Source organism: Chiloscyllium plagiosum, unplaced genomic scaffold (assembly GCF_037043375.1).
Source record: "Chiloscyllium plagiosum isolate Xiang-an unplaced genomic scaffold, Cpla_swu_hap1 HiC_scaffold_31, whole genome shotgun sequence".
Lineage (NCBI taxonomy): Eukaryota > Metazoa > Chordata > Chondrichthyes > Orectolobiformes > Hemiscylliidae > Chiloscyllium > Chiloscyllium plagiosum.
The window spans coordinates 56,389,273-56,410,832 of NW_028270169.1; the positions used below are offsets into that span (position 1 = coordinate 56,389,273).

The 21,560-nt window shown below is 44.1% G+C and overlaps 1 protein-coding gene across 1 annotated transcript in view; it reads left to right on the top strand.

Moving 5' to 3' along the window:
- The first annotated feature begins 1,099 nt into the window (after positions 1-1,099).
- p2rx1 (purinergic receptor P2X, ligand-gated ion channel, 1) overlaps positions 1,100-21,560 on the top strand; it is a 105,202-nt gene continuing 84,741 nt past the window's right edge. Inside the window, exon 1 of the mRNA XM_043718820.2 lies at positions 1,100-1,318. Within this exon, the coding sequence (XP_043574755.2) occupies positions 1,176-1,318 (143 nt within the window). The 5' untranslated portion in view covers positions 1,100-1,175. The remainder of the gene's footprint in view (positions 1,319-21,560) is intronic.

The following is a 21,560-nucleotide window of genomic DNA, read 5'->3' on the forward strand; positions in this document are numbered from 1 at the left end:
TCTGATTTAGTGATGTCTGTTGGGGAAATAAACAAACTCCCTTGGTTTTCTTGACAATGGGATCTCTTATGTTTGGTGTATAAGACTTCATCTGAAAAAAGGCACCTCTGACAGTGCAGCTCTCCCTCAGTATTGCACAGGGGTGTCAGTCTGAAATGCACTTCTTGTGCTGGAGTGGAAAACACGACCTTGAGACAGAGGTCAGAGTTGGAGATGGTGACGAAGAGAGAAACATTAATGCTTTCACTACCTGGCCATGAAGATATCTACAACAACAGTTTGTATTTATAAAACCTTTCATGTAAAATAAAAAGTCCTCTGGAAGGGGACATTATGGAACAAAATTTAATAATGGGTCACACAAGGGGATATTTTGGGCGGCACGGTGGCTCAGTGGTTAGCACTGCTGCCTCTCAGCGCCAGGGACCCGGGTTCGATCCCTCCCTCGAGCGACTCTCTGTGTGGAGTTTGCACATTCTCCCCGTGTCTGCATGGGTTTCCTCCGGGTGCTCCGGTTTCCTCCCACAGTCCAAAGATGTGCAGATCAGGTGAATTGGCCATGCTAAATTGTCTGTAGTGTTAGATGCATTAGGTAAAAACAATGACTGCAGATGCTGGAAAACAGATTCTGGAGGAGAGTGGTGCTGGAAAAGCACAGCAGGTCTGGCAGCATCCGAGGGGCAGGAAAATCGACGTTTCGGGCAAAAGCCCTTCATCAGCCCTTTCTGATACCTCAATCTGCCATTCTCTAAAGAGACTGTACCACGGAGCTGAAAGTTTATTGGAGAGCTCAAAATGACACCATTCCGATAAAGTGAGGGGTCAGATTGTCTTCTGTGCTGTGTTTGCAAGTGGCTGGACTCTCCAGGATACCAGTACGTCCCTTGCTTTCTCTGGAGCAGAAATGTCACAAAAGCTAACAAAGGGTTAATAAAAATTAATTTACTTCTCCTTGTTTCTTTTTTGCATATACACTACGTGGTCGGTTCCAGATGGTCTCAGACCATAAGTGGAAGTGCTGGTTGTTAATGAAGAAATAGCTTTGTCAACAGGCTCCGCCCATCAGGGTTAAACAAGTTATCAAACAGACAGCTATTTACAGATGTTCCAGTGACTGCACCCCACTGTTGAAGGGTCAGAGCTTTCACTTTGGCGAGAACCAGCCTCTCTCTGCAATGATGGAAACAGACAGGCTGCTCACAAATGTTTCTGACTTCTTTTTCGAGTATGACACCCCTCGGATGGTAACCATCAGAAACAAAAGAATTGGGTTAATTTTTCGATTGATCCAGCTAGGAGTGCTTGCTTACATCATTGGGTAAGAGTAAGTTTCTTTAACCCTTTAGTCTGAGTGTAAACCTGTCAGCAGCAGCGTTTGGCTGAGAGCCACAGTTGTGGTAAAAAGCTTGTACCTTTGCATTATCTGCAAGAAAAGTGTTGATACTTTTCCCAGACTGACACTAAAATCTCCAGTGTTGAAATTACACTTCTCGTTGATGAATGTGGACGGGCAAATGTTAAATTTCTGTAATTCCTGCTGAGTGTAAATCCAAAGTCTGAAACTCCACTTGGTAAATAAATCTTGACATTAATCACCTTTAATAGCATTCTTTCTGCTATTTGAGCTGAGTTTATTTCTCTCTAGTTTCCCTATACAAGGATGGCTTTTCGCTATTGGTCAGGTACTTTGGGAATGGGGGTACAGCTGGAATTTCCAAGGCTGGGGAGCCAAGGCCAACAATTCAGTGTCAACGCTAATGACACACTTTAGGCCCCATATTGGTGTGGCATATTCTATAAGGTTGACCATATAGTCTCTTGGTCTACTGGCCAGCTCAATGTCCTTCAATGCATGCTTTATCAAATACATCTCTGTCTCACTGTCTGGTCACAAGTATTATTGGATTGGCTGCCCATTGCAAGCAATTCCATTGAAGTCAGTAGAAGATTTTTCTTTATTCATTCATGGGACGTAACGAGATTTTTGTCCAATATGTACAGGAGGGTATCCTGACACAGTATGTCGAAGGGTCGACAAGAGGGGGGGGCCACACTGGATCTGGTGCTTGGTAATGAACCAGGCCAGGTGTTTGGTTGAGTGGTAGGTGAGCACTTTGGAGAGAGTGACCATAATTCAGTTACGTTTAGTTTAGCGATGGAAAGGGGTATAGGGGTACATGCCATAGGGTAAGAGTTATACATGGGGGAAGGGCAATTATAATGCGATTAGGCAAGACTTTGGATGCATAGAATGGGGCAGCAAAATGTAGGGGATGGGGACAATCGAAATGTGGAGCTGGTTTAAGGAACAGCCATTGCGTGTCCTTGATAGGTATATCTCTGTCAGGCAGGGAGGAAGTGACAAGGTAAGGGAACCGTGGTTTACTACAGAAATTGCATCTCTTGTTAAGTGGAAGAAGGAGGCTTATGTGACGAAGAGACGAGATGGTACAGATGAGGAGATGGAGAGTTACAGATCAGCTAGGAAGGATTTAAAGAAAGAGTTAAGAAGAGCAAAGAGAGGACACGAGCAGTCTTTAGCAAATAGAATAAAGGAGAACCCTAAAGCTTTCTATAGGTATGTGAGGAATAAAAGGATGACTCAGGTAGGAATAGGGCCAGTCAGAAGTGGGAAGTTGAGTGTGGACTCTGTGGAGATCAAAGAGGTGCTAAATAAATATTTCTCATTGGTTTTCACTCAGGAAAAGGAGAATATTGTAGAGGAGAAGACTGAGATACAGGCTGTTAGACTAGAAAGGATCAAGGTTGATAAGGAAGAGGTGTTATCAATTCTAGAAGGAGTGAAAGTAGACAAGTCCCCTGGGCTGGATGGGATTTATCCGAGGATTTTCTGGGAAGCTAGGGAGGAGATGTTGGAGTTTTTGGCTTTGATCTTTGAGTCGTCATTGTCTACAGGTTTAGTACCAGAAGAAGGGCAGTAGAGATGACTCAGGTAATTATAGACCAGTGAGCCTTACGTCTGTTGTAGGAGACGTTTTGGAAAGGATTATGAGAGATAGGATTTATAATCATCTGGGAAGTCAAAGTTTGATTGCAGATAGTCAACTTGGTTTCGTCAAGGGCAGGTTGTATCTCACAAACCTCATTGAGTTTTTTGAGAAGGTGACCAAGCATGTAGATGAGGGTAGGGCTGTTGACGTGGTATACTTGGACTTCAGTAAAGCCTTTGATACAATTCCACATGGTAGGCTGTTGGAGAAAATGCAGAGGCATGGAATTGAGGGTGATTTAGCAGTTTGGATTAGAAATTGGCTTTCTGTAAGTAGGTAGCAAGTGGTTGTTGATGGAAAATATTCAGCCTAGAGTCCAGTTACTACTGGTGTGCCACAAGGATCTGTTTTGGGACCACTGATGTTTGTCATTTTTATAAATGACTTAAATGCAGGCATAGGTGGATGGATTAGTAAGTTTGCAGATGATACTAAAGTCGGTGGAGTGGTGGACAGTGTGTAAGAATGTTGCAGGTTGCAGGGGGACTTGGATAAACTGCAGAATTGGGCTAAGAGGTGGCAAATGGAGTTTAATGCAGCTAAATGTGAAGTGATTCACTTTTGGGAAGAATAACACGAAGACAGAATACTGGGTCAATGGAAAGATTCTTGGTAATGTGGATGTGCAGAGGGATTTGGAGTCCATGTACATAGATCCCTGAAAGTTGCCACCCAGGTGGATAGTGCTGTTAAGAAGGCATCCGGTGTGTTTGGTTTCATTGGTAGAGGGACTGAGTACCATAGCGGTAATGTCATGCTGCAACTATACAAAATGCTGGTGGGGCCGCACTTGGAATATTGTGTACAGTTCTGGTCGCCATATTTCGGGAGGGATATGGAAGCATTGGAAAAGGTGCAGAGGAGATTTACCAGGATGTTGCCTGATCTGGAGGGAAGGTCTTATGAGGAAAGGCTGAGGGACTTGGGTCTGTTCTCATTGGAAAGAAGAAGGGTAAGAGGGGATTTGGTAGAGACATCCAAGATGATCGGAGGATTAGATAGGGTAGACAGTGAAAGTCTTTTTCCGAGGATGATGACATCAGCTTGTACAAGGGGCAAAACTACAAATTGAGGGGTGATAGATTCAAGACAGATGTCAAAGGCAGGTTCTTTACTCAGAGAGTTATAAGGGTGTGGAATGCCCTGCCTGCTAATGTAGTTACCTCAGCCACATTAGGGAGCTTTAAACAATCCTTGGATAAGCACATGGATGATGATGATTGGATAGTGTAGGAGGATGGCCTTAGATTATTTCACAGATCGGTGCAACATCAAGAGCCGAAGTTCTGAGCTGTATTGTTCTATGTTTTATGATCTATCAGTACCATCCCCAAATTCACTTAAACTAAATGGCTTTCTGGGCTATTTCAGGGGTCAGTTAAGAGTCACCCACATTTCTGATGGTCTGGATTCACATGTTGGCCAGACCAGGGAAAGACAGCAGATTTCCTTCCTTAAGTGAACATGGTCAGCATGGACTCGTGAACGGAAGGGTCTGTTTCCATGCTGGATGACTTTATGATTATGACATGGTGTCACTTCAGGCCAACCACTTTGATCATGATACCCAGAGTGGGACAGGGATGTGCAGTCTAAGTGGATTAACCATGAGATAATGCAGGGTTAAAAGGATAGGGAGGGGGATGGGTCAGGGTAGGATGCTCTTTGGAGAGCTGGTGTGGACTCGATGGGCTGAAAGGCCTGCTTCCACACTATGGGGATTCTATAATTCTAAGTGAACCAGATGGGCTTTTATAACAATTGAGGCACAGTTACCATTACTGAGACTAGTGTTAAATTCCAGATCGTTCTAATTGATTTTTTAAAAATCCCGCCAGCTGCTGCTAGGGGATTTGAACCCATGCCCCCACAGCTTTGATGTTACCCTCTGTATTATGAGACCAGTGACATTGCCACTCCACTGCCATCGCCCAATAACCAGCAAGCACTGAGGTGAATGCCATTGTGCAGTTGTGGTCTGGCCAATCACTTGTAGAGCTTCAGCTAGTATCTGATAGTTAATGCCAGTGGAGTAGCTTTGTGCAACAGATCAGTTCACCTCATTGTCAATAATGTTGCCTGGAGTCCGCATTCTTTTCAGGTGTTTTTCTAAACCCCTCCATACTGATTCGGTACTAATGCTGCCCATCATTTCCTCCAACACTTTGCGTTTATTGGTATTAAGTTACATCTTGCATCCGTCAGCCCATTTGTATAAATGATCCCAACGCTTATCTGCATCCTCAGATTTGACTACACTTCCCCTTTTAGTGTTAACCATGAACTTGCCATCTTCACATTACTTTCACAGACATGTGGACACAGCAGTTTGAACAATTAACCCACTCACTGCCACCAGTTCTGCAAAAATAGGTTCCATGCACCAAGTACTTTTTAAAGATTATAAGCTTTCCTCAACTCCCCACTAAACCTCTTCCCTTGCACTTTAAATTATGGCCCTTGTTAATGACCCGTTGACTAAGGGGAACAAATGCTTCCGATCCACCCTGTTCACGCCCCTCATAATCTTATATACCTCTATCAGTCATCTCTCAATCTGGTCTAGTCGAAAGACAACAACCTCAGCTTATCACGTTTCTCTTCATCGCTGAAATGCTCCGTCCCAGGCAACATTCTGGTGACTCTCTTCCACACACCCTCAACTACAACCACATTCCCCCTACAGTGCGATGACCAGAGCTTCACACAGTACTCCAGCTCATTCCAGTACACTCCAAGATGACCTCCCTGCTCTTAGAATTTATTGCACAACAAGCTAGCATCCCATACACCTTCTTAATTACGCCACCTTCATGGATCTGTGGATAAACGCCCCAAGATCCCCCTGTTCCTTTGAGCTTCCTAGTGTCTTGTCATTTATTAAGTATCCCTTTGTCTTGTTCTTCCTTCCAAAGTGCATCACTTCACATTTATCAGGGTCAAAGCCCATCTGCCATTGCTCTGTCCATCTGACCAATCTGTCTATAATCTCCAGTAACCTAACACCTTCCACCACTCTGTCAATTAGTGATCAACAGCAGATTGACCAGATTAGTCATCAGCTCGACAAAATACGACCACAGCACTCTGTACAAATTAGATTTTGTCTTTTCGGTTCTGGAGGAGCAACAGATTTACTTAAAATTGGAGCGCTGGTGGTGTAGTGCTAATGTCACCAGACTAGAAGTCCAGAACTCATACCTAGTATTTTGGAGACGTGGGCTTGAACCCATCATGGCAGGTGGAAAAAATTTAAGTCATTAAAAAGCTGGCCTAATAGTGACGATGCAACACTGTCAATTTTTATTGGGGTTCACTAACATCCATCAGGATTTTGTTTAGATTCCCTACAGTATGGAACAGGCCCTTCGGCCCAACAAGTCCACACCAACCCTCCGAACAGTAACCCACTCAGTCCCATTTCCCTCTAACTAATGCACCTAACACTACACACAATTTAGCATGGCCAATTCACCTGACCTGCACATCTTTGGACTGTGGGAGGAAACTGGAGCACCCGGAGAAAACCCACGCAGACACGGGGAGAACGTGCAAACTCCACACAGACAGTCGCTCGAGGCTGGAATCAAACCTAGGACCCTGGTGCTGAGAGGCAGCAGTGCTAACCACTGAGCTACCATGCCACCCCCTGATGTCCTGACCTTGTCTGTCCTACCTATGACCCTAGGCCCATAGAAGATCTGGTCCGCATGGACGAGTTGGGCTTAAGGGTCTGTTTCCTTTCTGTACATCTCTATGACTCTATGACTCTAAATGTGGTCAAATCTTCAGGATGGCCGATAAATGCTAGCCCATAGCTGTAAGATGAGGAGAGGAAATAAGAAGCTCAAATAAATTGAAACACAAATAAGAGGTTGATGGACATCACTGAAGAATATCATGGAATAGCAATTGGAATAAGAAAGTGGTTGCACAGGCGATAAAGGATGACAAAAGGACAAAGAGAGCTTGAGAAAAGAATAGCAGGCAATTTAAAAAAAATCTTTTATAAATATAGAAAAGTAAAGAGTGTCAAAGGAAAGACAGGGTCAGTTTGGAAGAGGAAATGAAACCTTCTTGTCAATGAACTGGGATCTTTGCACTGGTCTTCACAACAGAAGAGGATGGAGTTAATGTCGCAAGATAACAGGAGCAGGGAGAGATACTGGACAAGATGAAAACTGATGGAAAGGTGGTGCTAAAGAAGCTGGCATCACTCAACACTAGTTGGCCACCTGATCCAAAGGGACCACATTATCAGTTGCTAAGGGAAGCTGGGTTGAAGATAACACAAGTTCTGACCACAATCTTTTGATCTTCCTTAGATATGGGAGTGGTTCTTGAGGACTGGGCTATTGTAAAATTTCCTGTATTCACTGGTGGGACATCGGTATCGCTGAGTGGGCCAGCATTTATCACCTGTCCTGACAGCGATAAGCCATTGCTCTGTAATAGGAAACGAGCATTAACCTGATAACTATGGGTGGGAAGCATCATATTATTGCAGCGTGAAGCTGCAGGAAAGAAATGTCATCAAAAAAATGAATTCTGACTTGGAGAATCATTTGCTGATAAGGTGCAATCAGTATAGATTTGTCAATGGAAACAGTCTGACTAATCTTACCAGGGAACTGTAACAAAGGTAAAGCAGTAAATACATAAGTGGACTCTCAAAGGCATGTATTGAAGAATCTCCAACCAGCTTGATTAAACAAATACACTGTGGCATTAAAAGGTCTGCAGTAACTTGGCTATATGACTGACTAAGGTAGCATATGTTGAGTAGGTGACTTTTCTAACTGAAAGAACATATGTCGTGGACATTCCTGGTGTATTTTTAGAAATATTGCTTTTGATGGTAGACATAAATGACTGGGGTCTAGGACAGAGTTTCCCAAAGTGGGAGGTCAGCACCCCAAATGGGGTTGCGAGCTGAAATTTTGGGATCACAAGCTCTCAGGCAGCAATGGCCAGTGAGCAATGCCAGCCTGTTTGCCCCACTTTCATGGCTCCTCTCTGCCCAACCCCACTGTCAGTTTCATTGAGGAGCTGCAAGCCCCAAAATGGGTCACAGAGGGAAAACATTAGGGGAGCACGGGTACAGGATGTATAGGTTTGGAGTTTGTAGTTGTTACAAACGTGCCAATGTGATAAACGGAGAACAAGATAGTAGGAAACTTCAGGAGAACATAGAGTGGTGAGATGGTCAGCCATATATAAACACAGAAGATAGGAGCAGGAGGAGGCCATTCAGCCCTTCCCACCTGTTCTGCCATTCATCACGGCCATGGTCGATCATTCAATTCAATAGCAAAATCCTGCTCTCTCCCCACAACATTTGATCCCATTCACCCCAAAAGCTATACCCAGCTGCCCCTTGAATGCCTTCAATGTTTTGGCATCAACTCCTTCCTGTGGTAATAAATTCCACAGGTTCACCACACTTTGGGTGAAGAAATGTCTCCTCATCTCCATCCTAAATTGTCCACCCCGAATCCTCAGACTGCCACCCCTGGTTCTAGACACACCCACCATCCGGAACATTCTCCCTGCATGTACTGTGTCTAGTCCTGTTAGATTCCCCTCCCTTATTCATTGAACTCCAGTGAAAACAATCCTAACCCAGTCAATTTCTCCTCATACCTCAGTCCTGCCATCCCCAGGATCAACCTGGGAAACCTTCCCTACACTCTCCCTCGAGAGCAAGAGCATCCTTCCTCAGAAGAAGAGACCAAAACTGTGCACAATATTCTAGGTGTGGCCTCACCAAGGCCCTGTATAACTGCAACAACACATCCCTGCTCCCGTACTCAAAACCTCTCACAATGAAGGCCAATATCCCACTTGCCTTCTTTACCACCTGCTGCACCTGCATGCTTACCTTCAGTGACTGGTGCACAAGGACACCCAGGTCCCACTGCACACTCCCCACTCCCAAAGTACAGCCACCCAGGTAGTAATCTGCCACCTTGTTTTTGCTTCCAAAGTGAATAACCTCACATTTATACAAATTATACTGCATCTGCCATCGACTTGCCCACTCACCCAACCTGTCCAGATCATGCTGAAGGATCACTCCATCCTCATCACAGCTCACCCTCCCACCCAACTTGGTATCATCTGCAAACGTTGAGATGTTACATTTTGTTCCCTCATCCAAATCACTGATATATATTGCGAAAGCTGGGGTACTAGCACTGATCCCCATGTCACCCCATTAGTTACTGCCTGGCAGTTTGAAAAGGACCCATTAATTCCTACGCTGTTTCCTCTCTGACAACCAGTTTTCTATCCATCTCAATACACTTCCCCCAATCCTATGTACTGTAATCTTGCACAACAATCTCTCATGTGGGACTTCGTCAAATGCTTTCTGAAAATCCAAATACACCACATTGACTGGCTCCCCTTGTCAACTCTACCAGTTACATCTTCATAGAATTCCATCAGATTTGTCAGCCATGATTTCCCCTTCATAAATCCATGCTGACTCTGTCTAATCCTGCCACTGCTTTCTAAATGCTCCACTACAGAGATCTTAATAATGGATTTGAGAACTTTCCCCACTACTGATGTTAGGCTTACTGGTCTATAATTCCCCATTTTCTCTCTACCTCCCTTTTTGAATATTGGAGTAACATTAGCTACCCTCCAACCTACAGGGACTGTTCCAGAGTCTATAGAATCCTGAAAAATGACCACCAATGCATCCCTTATTTCTGGAGCCCCTTCTTTAAGGACCCTGGCATATAGAATACCAGGCCCTATGGGTTTATCCATCTTCAATCCCATCAATTTTTAGCATCATTTCTCTACTAATATTGATCTCCCTCAGTTCTTGCCTCTCACTAAATCTTGCATTCCCCAACATTTCTGGTATCTGAATTATGTCCTGTTTTGTGAAGACAGAACCAAAGTATGTATTCAGTTGCTCAGCCATCTCTGTCTATGGGGACCTACATTTGCCTTCAGCCCGCTCCTCCTCTTCACCTTAGTATCAGCCTTTACATTCCCTGCGAGTTTACTTTCAGACTGTATTTTCCCCTTCTTAATCAACCCATTGCTCCTTCTTTGTTGAATTCTAAACTGCTCCTAATCCTCACACCTATTTTTTTTTCTTGACCAATCTGTGTGCTTCTTCCTTGGATCTGATACTATCTGTAATTTCCTTGGCAGATACAATACGACAGATACAATTTAATGATGAGCCAAACTTTATGAGAATGGGCGGCACGGTGGCACAGTGGTTAACACGGCTGCTTCACAGCGCCACAGACCCGGGTTCAATTCCCGCCTCAGGCGACTGTCTGTGTGGAGTTTACACATTCTCCCCGTGTCTGCGTGGGTTTCCTCCCACAGTCCAAACCTATGCAGGTCAGGTGAATTGGCCATGCTAAGTGTTAGGTAAATGTAGGGGTACGGGTGGGTTGCGCTTCGGCGGGTCGGTGTGGACTTGTTGGGCCGAAGGGCCTGTTTCCACACTGTAAGTAATCTAATCTAATCTAAATGGCAAGGCTATATAATCTAATTGGCATCATTTTGAGGGAGATAGGGTTAGATATTCTCAAATTTAAAAGGTAGTTTTTTTGTCAAACAAAATAGAGTGAAGAGGTCAGGTGATTTCTTTCTTGCCAATACACAAAGAAACTAGGAGAACCCTGAGCTATTTCTTAGGCCTAGACAAGTCTTGACTAAGTTATTAAAATGCAAATATCCTTTCTGGACATATATCTGAAAAGTCATTAAAATACCAATGAACCTTCTTGTGGTTAATTCTCCAATTAACCTTTTCACTCCAAACTTGAAATCGAGAAAATGGATGTGAGAAACATTATTTTATCAAGTGGGCAAATGGATGTGTAATACCTGAACTGTATTATCTGACAATGTTCAACCCATCAAAATTATTTATGAGGGCTGAAATAACTCTTCACAGGCTGGCATTCTATCGCCAATCACCTTTTTGTCTACAGATGCATAGTCTTTGACAATAGCACGGCCTCTCACTGAGTCAGGTATTCAGAGTGCAAATATTCATGACATTCACCCTTTCATGTCAGCTAGGGCTCCTTGATTGGACCAGATTAATAGCCCCAATCAGAGAATTCGTGTTCTATCAGGTCCACCTGGCTGACCTCATTACAATCACTGCAAGGACAATAAAAAGAAATATTCTGATCACAGGAAGTTTGTGATAAAGAGGATTAAGAAGACTAGAACATCTAACCTAGCAAAAGAACAAGTCCCTGTCTGAGGGAACACCACTAGACAGAGGCTTCAGCTGGTCTTGAAATCCTTCTATCTAAAGAACTGTTTGGACTGGAGAAATCGGCTCCTGAGAACATAAAACACCAACCAGTCTGTCTTTCTGAAACCACAAGGGATTTTCCCTTCAGTGAAAGGAAAGAAAAGGACAAAAAAATGTCAGCCAGTCTTCCCCAGGGACAATCAAGTACCACAGAAAACTCGTAAAATCCTAAGACCTATAGACATGCTATTTGTGTAATCACAATCTTTCCCAAAGTGAGTGCATGTGGCTGTAATTTCTTATCTCAAATAATAAACATTAGTCTTTCTTTTAAGACTTACAAAGAAGCCTGGCATTTATCTGTTAACACTCAGGGATTTAAATGTCTTTTTAAAACGTGGTGTTGTCACTTAGCCACTGATCATCTCTCCCTCTTCATAACTGGGGTGCTGAATACAAAAACAACCTTGACAAAGCCTCATGTGGGATAGTCACACAGTTCTGGACATCACATTTTTAAAGGGATATACTGAGCTGGTACAGAGAACATTTACCAGGATGGAACCAAGGATTAGGGACTTCAGTTTACCGGACTTTCTCCTTGGAGCAATGCTGTTGAAGTGGGACATTTATTTGAAATGTTGGAAGCGACGAGGGCAGAGGTGGCTGTCATGTTGATGCAGATAGCAAAAAATGATTTTTACAGGTCAGAGAAAGTGCTGATCATTTTTTACACGGTGTGTAATGATAGTAAGGGATTTGTTTCCCAAACATTAACTGGGAGAACCATAGTGTAAAAGGTTTAATGCCAGTAGAATTCTTAAAATGCATCCAGGCCAGTTTTTCTGCCATTATCTGGAAGGATCCATAAGAAAAGGAGCGGTTTTGAACTTAATTTTGAGTAACAAAGCTGGACAAGAGGTTGCAATATCAGTGGGAGAGCATTTTGCAGGGAGTGATCATAACTTGGCTAGGTTCAAAATTGCTATGGAAAAGGACAAGATGGGCCTGAAATTTTAATAGGATTCAGATATACTGGGAGCAGATGTTTCTAGGTACCTATGTGTCAGAACAGTGGGATGTACTCAAGAAGGAAATATATAGAGTGAAGGATCAACATGTTCCAATGTAAAGGGCAGATATCCTGTGAACTCTGGATATTGAAGAATGAACAGCATGGGATAAAGAGAAAAAGGGAGGGTTATGACCGATACTGAGGGCCCAAAACAGAAGAAGCCCGAGAGGAGTGTAGAATGTGCAAGAGGGTCCTAAAACAGGAGATTGTGAGAGCTAAAATGGGGCACAGCAGGTTAATGACAGGTAAAATATAATTCATGTGAGTTCATTAAGAGTAAAAGGAAAACTCGAGAAAGATTAGGGCCTATTAAGGACCACAGCGGTAATTTGTGTGTGGAGCCAGAGGAGGTAGATAGCATTCTAAATGAATGCTTTGCGTTGGTGTTCACTAGTGAGTGGGATGAGGTGGACATAGAAAGGTATGTAGAGAAGCTTCTGAGTGGCTGGCAGACTTAAAAATAGATAAAACTCCAGGGCCAGATTAAATGTATCCCTGTGTATTGAGTGAAGCAAGGAAAAAAAAAGTAGGAACAATGGTAATTATTTCCAATTCCTCTCTGGCCATGGGAGAGGTGCCAGAGGACTGGAGGACAGCCAATGTGGTACCATTACTCAAGAAGGCAGCAAGTCTAACCTTAGCGGTAGAAAACCTGTTGTAAGCAATTCAGAGGGACAGAGTTAATTTGCATTTGGAGAGGCAAGCACTAATTGAGAACAATCTGCATGGCTTGTTAAGGGGAGGCCATGTCTGATCAACTTGATTGGATTTTTCAAAGAGGCGACCAGGTGTGTGGATGAGGGCAATGCATTTGATGTGATCTACTTGGACTTCAGCAAGGCTTTGATTACTGTCCTGCATTACAGAATAACAGAAGAGGTAAGAGCCCATGGAATCCAAGGAAATTTGACAAATTGGATCCACAATTGGCTGAGTAGCAGGACGCAGAGGGTGATGGGATTGGGGTGTTTTTCTGACTGGAGGCTTGTGTCCAGTAGGGTTCCCCAGGGGCCAGTGTCGGGCCCCTTCTGTTTTTAGTCAACATAAATGACTTAAACGTAAATGTTGGAAGGTTGTTCAGTAAGTTCACAGATGATTCAAAAATGGGGTGATAAATAAGAAGGAGGATAGCCTGAGATTACTGGAGGATATAGCTGGTTACACGAACTGATCAGTGGCAATTGGAATTCAATCCAGATAAATGTGAGGTGACGTACTTGGGCAGGACGAAGAAGGCAAGGGGGTACATGATGAATGGTAGGACCCTGGGAAGCACCATGGATCAGAGGGACCTTGGTGTACATGTCCAACAGTCCCTTAAAACCTGCTGTGCTTTTCCAGCACCACACTTTTCGATTCTTAAGACATCAAGGCAGGCGGATAAAGTGGTTTAGCAAGCATTCGGTATACTTGCATGTATTAGTCAAGGCACACAATTTAAGAGCAGTGAGGTCATGCTGGAACTGTATAAAACTTTGCTTAGGCCAAAGCTGGAATATGATGTGCAGTTCTGGAATCCATGTTATGGGAGGGATGTGATAGACTGGAGAGGTTGCAAAGGAGATTTACCAGGATGTTGCCCGGGCTGGAGAGTTTCAATTATGAAGAAACAATAGACAGAATGTAGTTGTTTTCCTTAGAAGAGACTGGGAGGAACGTGATTTAGATGTATGAAAGTATACGTGAAATAGCTAGGGTATAGGCTGGAAGAAACTCTTCCCCCTGGTGGAAGGACCTGGTGTAAGGCCATAGGTTTAAGGGAAGGGGCAGGAGGTTTAGAGGGATTGTGAGGAAATTAGTTTCACTCAGAGGGTGGTGGGGATTTGGAACTCGCTGCCTGTAAGGGTAGTAGAGGCAGAAACCCCTCATAAACATTTAAGAAGTGTTTAGATGTGCACTTACGATGCCAAGGTATACAAAGATAGGAGTTAAGCACTGGAAAATCGGATTAGAATACTGTAGGTGGTTGTTTCTAACCAGCACAGTCTCAATGGGTTGAAGGGCCTTTTTCTGTGCTGTCGACCTCAATGGCTCTATGATAAAGGATTGTTGATGTCTTGAAAAACATTTCTGAAAACATATTGGAATCAGATTTCGAAGGAATCCCAAGGCAATCACACTTTTATCTGAAGATAATTATTTTTCAGAACTATAGGAAGATAGATAATTTGGAATGAACTTCCTAAGGAAATAGTGGATGTTTAAAAGGCATTTGGATTAGTACATGAATAGGAAAGTGTGGAGGGATATGGGCCAGGAGCAGGCAGGTGGGACTAGCTTAGTTTGGCATTATGTTCGGCATAGACTGGCTCTACCAAAGGGTCCATTTCCGTGCTGTATGACTCTATGACTCTGTTCCAACACAATTTTTGGATTAACGGTGCTGGAAGAGCACAGCAGTTGAGGCAGCATCCGAGGAGCAGCAAAATCGACGTTTCGGGCAAAAGCCCTTCATCAGGAATATAGCCCGAAACGTCGATTTTGCTGCTCCTCGGATGCTGCCTGAACTGCTGTGCTCTTCCAGCCCCACTGATCCAAAATCTGGTTTCCAGCATCTGCAGTCATTGTTTTTACCCTCTGTTACAACACAATCCAAGCCACACAATATCCTGATTAGAATGACATTGCTGTTGCTTCATTGTCACTGTGTCAGGATCCTGGAACTGTCTTCGTAACAGGATTAGGGCTGTCCATCCACCATTCCAGATTACACTGATTCAAGACGGCAGCTCCCCACCACATTCTCAAGGCCAATTGGGGATCAGCAACAAATCCTTGTGAAACAAACCGGTGATAACCACATCCACGAAAGAATTTTAGTAAATAATATCGTTATAAAGAAACATTAAAATAAAAATATGAAATAATAAAAAGAATTGCACAATTGGGATAAACTTATTATAGGTTAACATATGGAGTGCAGGATTTTGTAGACAGCTCTTTTAAAGCACTAATACAGAGATGGTGGGACGAGTGGCCCTCTCTGCTATTCTGTATATCTATGTCAGTAAGATTCAAATATTATACACCTTGTTAGACAGGGTGTAGATCAGAGATGAGTACATCTCTGTTGGAATGATTCTTATGACTGGTGCTTTTGTTTACAGAGGCATCATGCTGGGTGTGGAACTTGAAGCATAAAGTATTCTGAGCACATTAGTGCAATTGGAACTTTATTAGCTTTATTTACCAACTCACACAAACAAACAGTGGGGTGACCCTGTTGTCAAGACAAGTTATAGAGTCATAGAGTTATACAGCACGGAAACAGGCTGTTCGGTCCAAATCATCCGTGCTGACTCGATATTCTAAACTGATGTAAGTCCATTTGCCAGCATTTGGCCTACATCCTTCTGAACCCTTATTTTTATATACCCTTGCGGATGCTTTCAAAATGTTGTAATTGTACCATTTCCTCTGGCAGCTCATTCCATGGACGCACCACCCTCTGTGTGAAAACGTTGTGCCTTAGGTCCCTTTTAAATATTTCCCCTCTCCCCTTAAACCTATGCCCTCCAGCTTTGGACTCCTGAGGAAAAGACTTTGACTATTCATCCTATCCATGCCCCTCATGATTTTACAAACCTCTTCAGGCCTCTGACGCTCCAGGGAAAATAGCCCCAGCCTATTCAGCCTTTCTGTATAGCTCAAATCCTCCAACCCTGGAAACATCCGAGTCAATTTGTTCTGAACCCTTTCAAGTTTAACAACATCTTTCCGATAGAAGGATGACCAGAATTGAATGCAGTGTTTGGAAAGTGGCCTCACATGACATCCCAACTCTTGTACTCAATGGACTGACCAGTGAAGACAAGCGTGCCAAACCTCCTGGCTACCTGTGACTCCATCTTCAAGGAACAATGCACCTCCACCCCTCGGTCTCTCTGTTTGGCGACACACCCCTGGACCCCACCATTAAGTGTTTAAGTCCTGCACCAGTTGCCCTTACCAAAATGCAACACCTCACATTTATCTAAATTAAACCCCTTCTGCCACATCTTGGCCCTTTGGCCCATCTGATCAAGCTGCTGGAAATATCACAGTGCAGATAGGGAGCAAGCCTGGTGAGATGGGGAAGCTGGACATTTCCTTTAAAACAGGCAACCTGCATACTTCCGAGAGTACAGATACTTTATTTTTAAAATTCCACGGCCCTAGTTTGAACTTCAAAGATAACAAAGGTATTAAATCTTAGGAGGGCCTGTAGGATATCTTCACATCTTCCGAATTCAGCAAAATGGATGGAATTCCCACAGGGCACCTGGGGGAGAAACATAAATAAAACCTCAGATGTCGAGTTTCAGACACAATTCTTGCAAGCATCAGTCTAGTATTAAATGTCATCTCCCTTTTAACTTTCGAGCTCCCAGCTAACTGTTAGATGAACACAACAGAATAACCAGACTGCCAATTGTTAACAGACACAGGTTTCAATGAATAGTCTATGTCATTCACAGGAAGGTGAATTTAGCAGTAAAACCTGAGTCATTCCTAACAGGGCTGCTGACATTTCTCTCCTTCCATGCTTCAATATACAGCCTGACAGCAGAGACTGTGAAACCTATGGAACTTTTCACTATTTCTGAGGAATTTGAAAGGTTTCAAAGTTATCCTTTTATTGTTGCTAACACCATAGTAACGAGCTGTGCAACAAACAGGCCCTCACGGTTGGTGGGAGGCATTTAGCTCAGGCAGTGGAATAAATATGTGTTTGTTAAACTCTGTGCTTTTTAATGTGTTGTAAACAATAGGAAGGCAATCCCACAGCTCCTTGTTATACAGACTGCTTGTGTGAACATTAATAATTAAACTTCACACAATCTTTCTGCAGTGATATATTCCTGTATCTCTTCTCATCTGGGAAGGTCTTAACCGCACAGGATTTCATGAGTAAATCCATATGATGCTACCGTATATCCTAATTTCTGCCGTGAGCTGAATATAGTCCCTGACTATCTTCATTCTACTTTTATATAAGCATGCGGACAGAATTGGTTTCGTCCATTTTCCTGTCACTCAGCTTGATATACTTTTTCACTTTTCACTCAACACAAAACCAACACACGCAATGCGTGTGTGAAAAAAGCAAGTAAAGATAAGAACACACAGATATGCACATCATCTTTTTAAAGAGTGGTATTTTTCCTTTCAACGTGAAAGTACTTTGGAAGGCCTTATGTCCACATGGCCAGGAGTGAATTATCTCGGCCAGTCACGTACTTCTCAATGTGTTTCCAATGCAAGTAAGTCTTGTGGGGAGTGAGAGATTGAGGAGCTGAACTCAACTCTGATGGAACTTCCTGTGTTCCATGTGAGCTGGTGTAATAGTTAAAGACCAGCTGGACCTCACTTTGAATGCTGCATGTCACAATACGGTGCTTGCTCCTGCTACATAAGAGTTACCAGCAAAAAGAAGCTCCTGTTGGGCTTCCTGTTATATGGAAGGTGTCCTGAATGTCATACAAAGATGGGACACCATCCTCCTGCCAAATAGTCTCAAGAGGCTATCACATCAGATCGACCCAGCCTGGGCACAGGTCAAAGGTGACAGGTCACAGTGCTGGTCAGTACTGTTGGGCCCCACGTGAAGGATGATGAAAGAGGGAAGTAAACTATCTCCTGTGCTACACAAAGGGAAGTGATACCATCTTCACTCTGCCACCTCACCTTCACATTCACTCTGACTCGGCCACTACACCAGCACAAAACCTCACAGCCTGCAAAGTCATCACAAGCGTGATCCCGGTCAAGGGCTCACACCCAGCTCGGCCATTCCAACGGCTAACCTTTCTGAATCACACGCTGGGCAAACCACACCCGCCCTCACAACCTCATAAACTGCTGCAGCACCCGTTGCCATCACACTTAGAGACTTCACCTGACTAAGGAGCAGTGCTCTGAAAGCTTGTGATTTCAAATAAACCAGGGCAGCATGGTGGCTCAGTGGTTAGCACTGTTCCCTCACAGCGCCAGGGACCCAGATTCGATTCCAGCCTCAGGCGACTGTGTGTGTGGAGTTTGCATATTCTCCTCGTGACTGCATGGCTTTTCTCCGGGTGCTCCTATTTCCTCCCACAGTCCAAAGATGTGCAGGTTAGGCAGATTGGCCATGTTAAATTGACCATAGTGTTCAGCGATGTGTAGGTTAGGTGCATTAGACAGGAGTAAATAATAGGATAGGAGAATGGTCTGGGTGGGTTACTCTTCAGAGGGTTGGTGTGGACTTGTTCGGCCAAATGGCCTGTTTCCACATTGTAGGGATTCTATGATTCTTCTATGTTGGACTATAACCTGGTGTTGTGTGAAGTCTGACTTTGTCCACCCCAGAGCAATACCAGCGGATCCACATCATGACTTGGTGCTAGGGGCTGGGGAAGCTTGTGTTGGTGAGGAAAGGCCTATCAAGGTGGCTGGTGAAGAGGAATATTGCTCCTGAGGTGATGGGGAGACAATAATGGGCCAGCATCCCAGTCACTCTGCGATTGGACTCTACTGTTCTCAGGTGAGCGCTGGTGCTAGCACATTGCTCTGACCAAGCTTCTCTCCGTGTCCATCGACTCACTATCTGTCTTCACTTTCACAGGCTCCAGTGGTATCCAGGAATCCTCAATCTGGGAGTGAGCCCTTCACACCAGCTCCAGCTCTGAGGAGGAAGAGTGTGAAATCCAGAGGATGTAGCATTAGGGCATCCTCATCTACACTCTCCAGCAGTGCAGATACTATCACCTCAGGGACTACTCTAGCTAGATTAGGCTCAAGGGAGCACATATAACTGACATGCTCAGCGAGAGGTTGATGTGACCAAATTTGAGAAAGAGGCCTGAGACCGTCAGGCAAAAATAGGCTGGACCTAAAGATGGATGAGTGCTTCCACGTGCTCACCATCATGATGGCTGTGACACCCGTACACCTGGCTGTCTCTGTGGAAAGGATGGCTGTCAATGCTGGAGAGATAGCTCAGTTGCTGAAGGACCTGTACTCCATCACTCTGGTCACAAGAGACAAAGGGGATATCGGGACATCAAGCGCTCTCTAGGTGCCCCCTTCCTCTCAGGGCGACAGGGTAGTGCTAACAGCCACATGGAAGAAGAGGTTCAGACAGATACCCCCAGAGTTTCTTGCTAGCACCCTCCAGAGGTACCGTGCCCCTCTGAGCCACCTCCCCACTTTCTGTAACGTAGAGCTTCTACCATCGGGATGAAAGGGGTGAGTCTGGGTGGGACTCTCTCAACTGGGCCAGGGTTTTCAAAGTCAAAATCCTACATGGGACAACCACTCATGTCTTCTCAGTCAATAGAGCATACCACAAAGCAGGGTTCCTCCACTCCTGCTGGGGAACCTCTAGAAATAATAATACGGAGAGGAAGTTAAAAACCAGTCTGAGGGCACATTTATATTGATATAAGTATGTGCATTTTTGTAAATATCTATTCGCTTCTCCTCTTATAATCTCAGATATAGCCTTACTATCCCAACATGATGGTGTCAACTAGAATGGGGTGTTAAAGATGTGGAATATAGTCATAGTGTCATACAGAATGGAAACAGATCCTTCGGTCCACACCAACCAGGTCTCTCAAACTAAACAAGTCCCATTTGCCTGCATTTGGCACCTATCCCTCTAAACCTGTCCTATTCATGGACTTGTCCAAATGTCTTTTAAATGTTGTAACAGTATCTGCAACTATCACTTCCTCCTAACAGTTCATTCCCCACATGGTGTCAGCTAAAAGATTTGCTGCTTTGCATTTCCCAAGCATCAGTTCCTCTCTGATTATGAACAACATAGTGACCATAGATAGTCTCTTTTGTCAGGGGACCACACGCCTATAAACTGGGATTCTAGAACATAGAACACAGAACATTACAGCACAGTACAGGCCCTTCGGCCCTCGATGTTGTGCCAACCTGTCACACCAATCTGAAGCCCATCTAACTTACACTATTCCATATCCGTCCATATGCCTGTCCAATGACGACTTAAATGTACTTAAACTTGGCGAATCTACTACCGTTGCAGGCAAAGCATTCCATACCCTCACTACTCTGTGAGTAAAGAAACTACCTCTGACATCTGCCCTATATCTATCACCCCTCAATTGAAAGCTATGCCCCCTCGTGCTCGCCGTCACCATACTTGCAAAAAGGCTCTCCCTGTCCACCCAATCTAACCCTCTGATTATCTTATATGTCTCTATTAAGTCACCTCTCAAGCTTCTTCTCTCCAACGAAAACAGCCTCAAGTCCCTCAGTCTTCCCTCGTAAGGCCTTCCCTCCATACCAGGCAACATCCTAGTAAATCTCCTCTGCAAAGATTCCACATCCTTCTTATAATGCGGTGACCAGAACTGTACACAATACTCCAAGTGCGGCCACACCAGAATTTTGTACAGCTGCAGCATAACCTCATGGTTCCGGAACTCGATCCCTCTATTAATAAAAGCTAAAACACTGTATGCCTTCTTAACAACCCTGTCAACCTGGGTGGCAACTTTCAAGGATCTGTGTACCTGGACACTGAGATCTCTCTGCTCATCTACACTACCAAGAATCTTACCATTAGCCCAGTACTTTGCATTCCGGTTACTTCGACCAAAGTCAATCACCTCACACTTGTCCGCATTAAACTCCATTTGCCTCCTCTCAGCCCAGCTGCGCAGCTTATCTATGTCTCTCTGTAACCTAAAACATCCTTCGTCACTATCCACAACTCCACCGACCTTAGTGTCGTCTGCAAATTTATTAACCCACCCTTCTACGCCCTCATCCAGGTCATTTATAAAAATGATGAACAGCAGTGGACCCAACACCGACCCTTGCGGTACACCACTGGTAACTGGACTCCAGAATGAACATTTCCCATCAACCACCACCCTCTGTCTTCTTTCAGCAAGCCAATTACTGATCCAAACTGCTATATCACCCACAATCCCATTCCTCCGCATTTTGTACAATAGCCTACTGTGGGGAACCTTATCGAATGCCTTGCTGAAATCCATATACACCACATCAACCGGTTTACTCTCATCTACCTGTTTGGTCACCTTCTCAAAGAACTCAATAAGGTTTGAACAAGGGAACCACATTTGCTATCCTCCAGTCTTCTGACACTATTCCTGTAGACAATGACGATTTAAAGATCAATGCCAAAGGCTCGGCAATCTCCTCCCTGGCTTCCCAGAGCATCCTGGGATAAATCCCATCCGGCCCAGGGGACTTATCTATT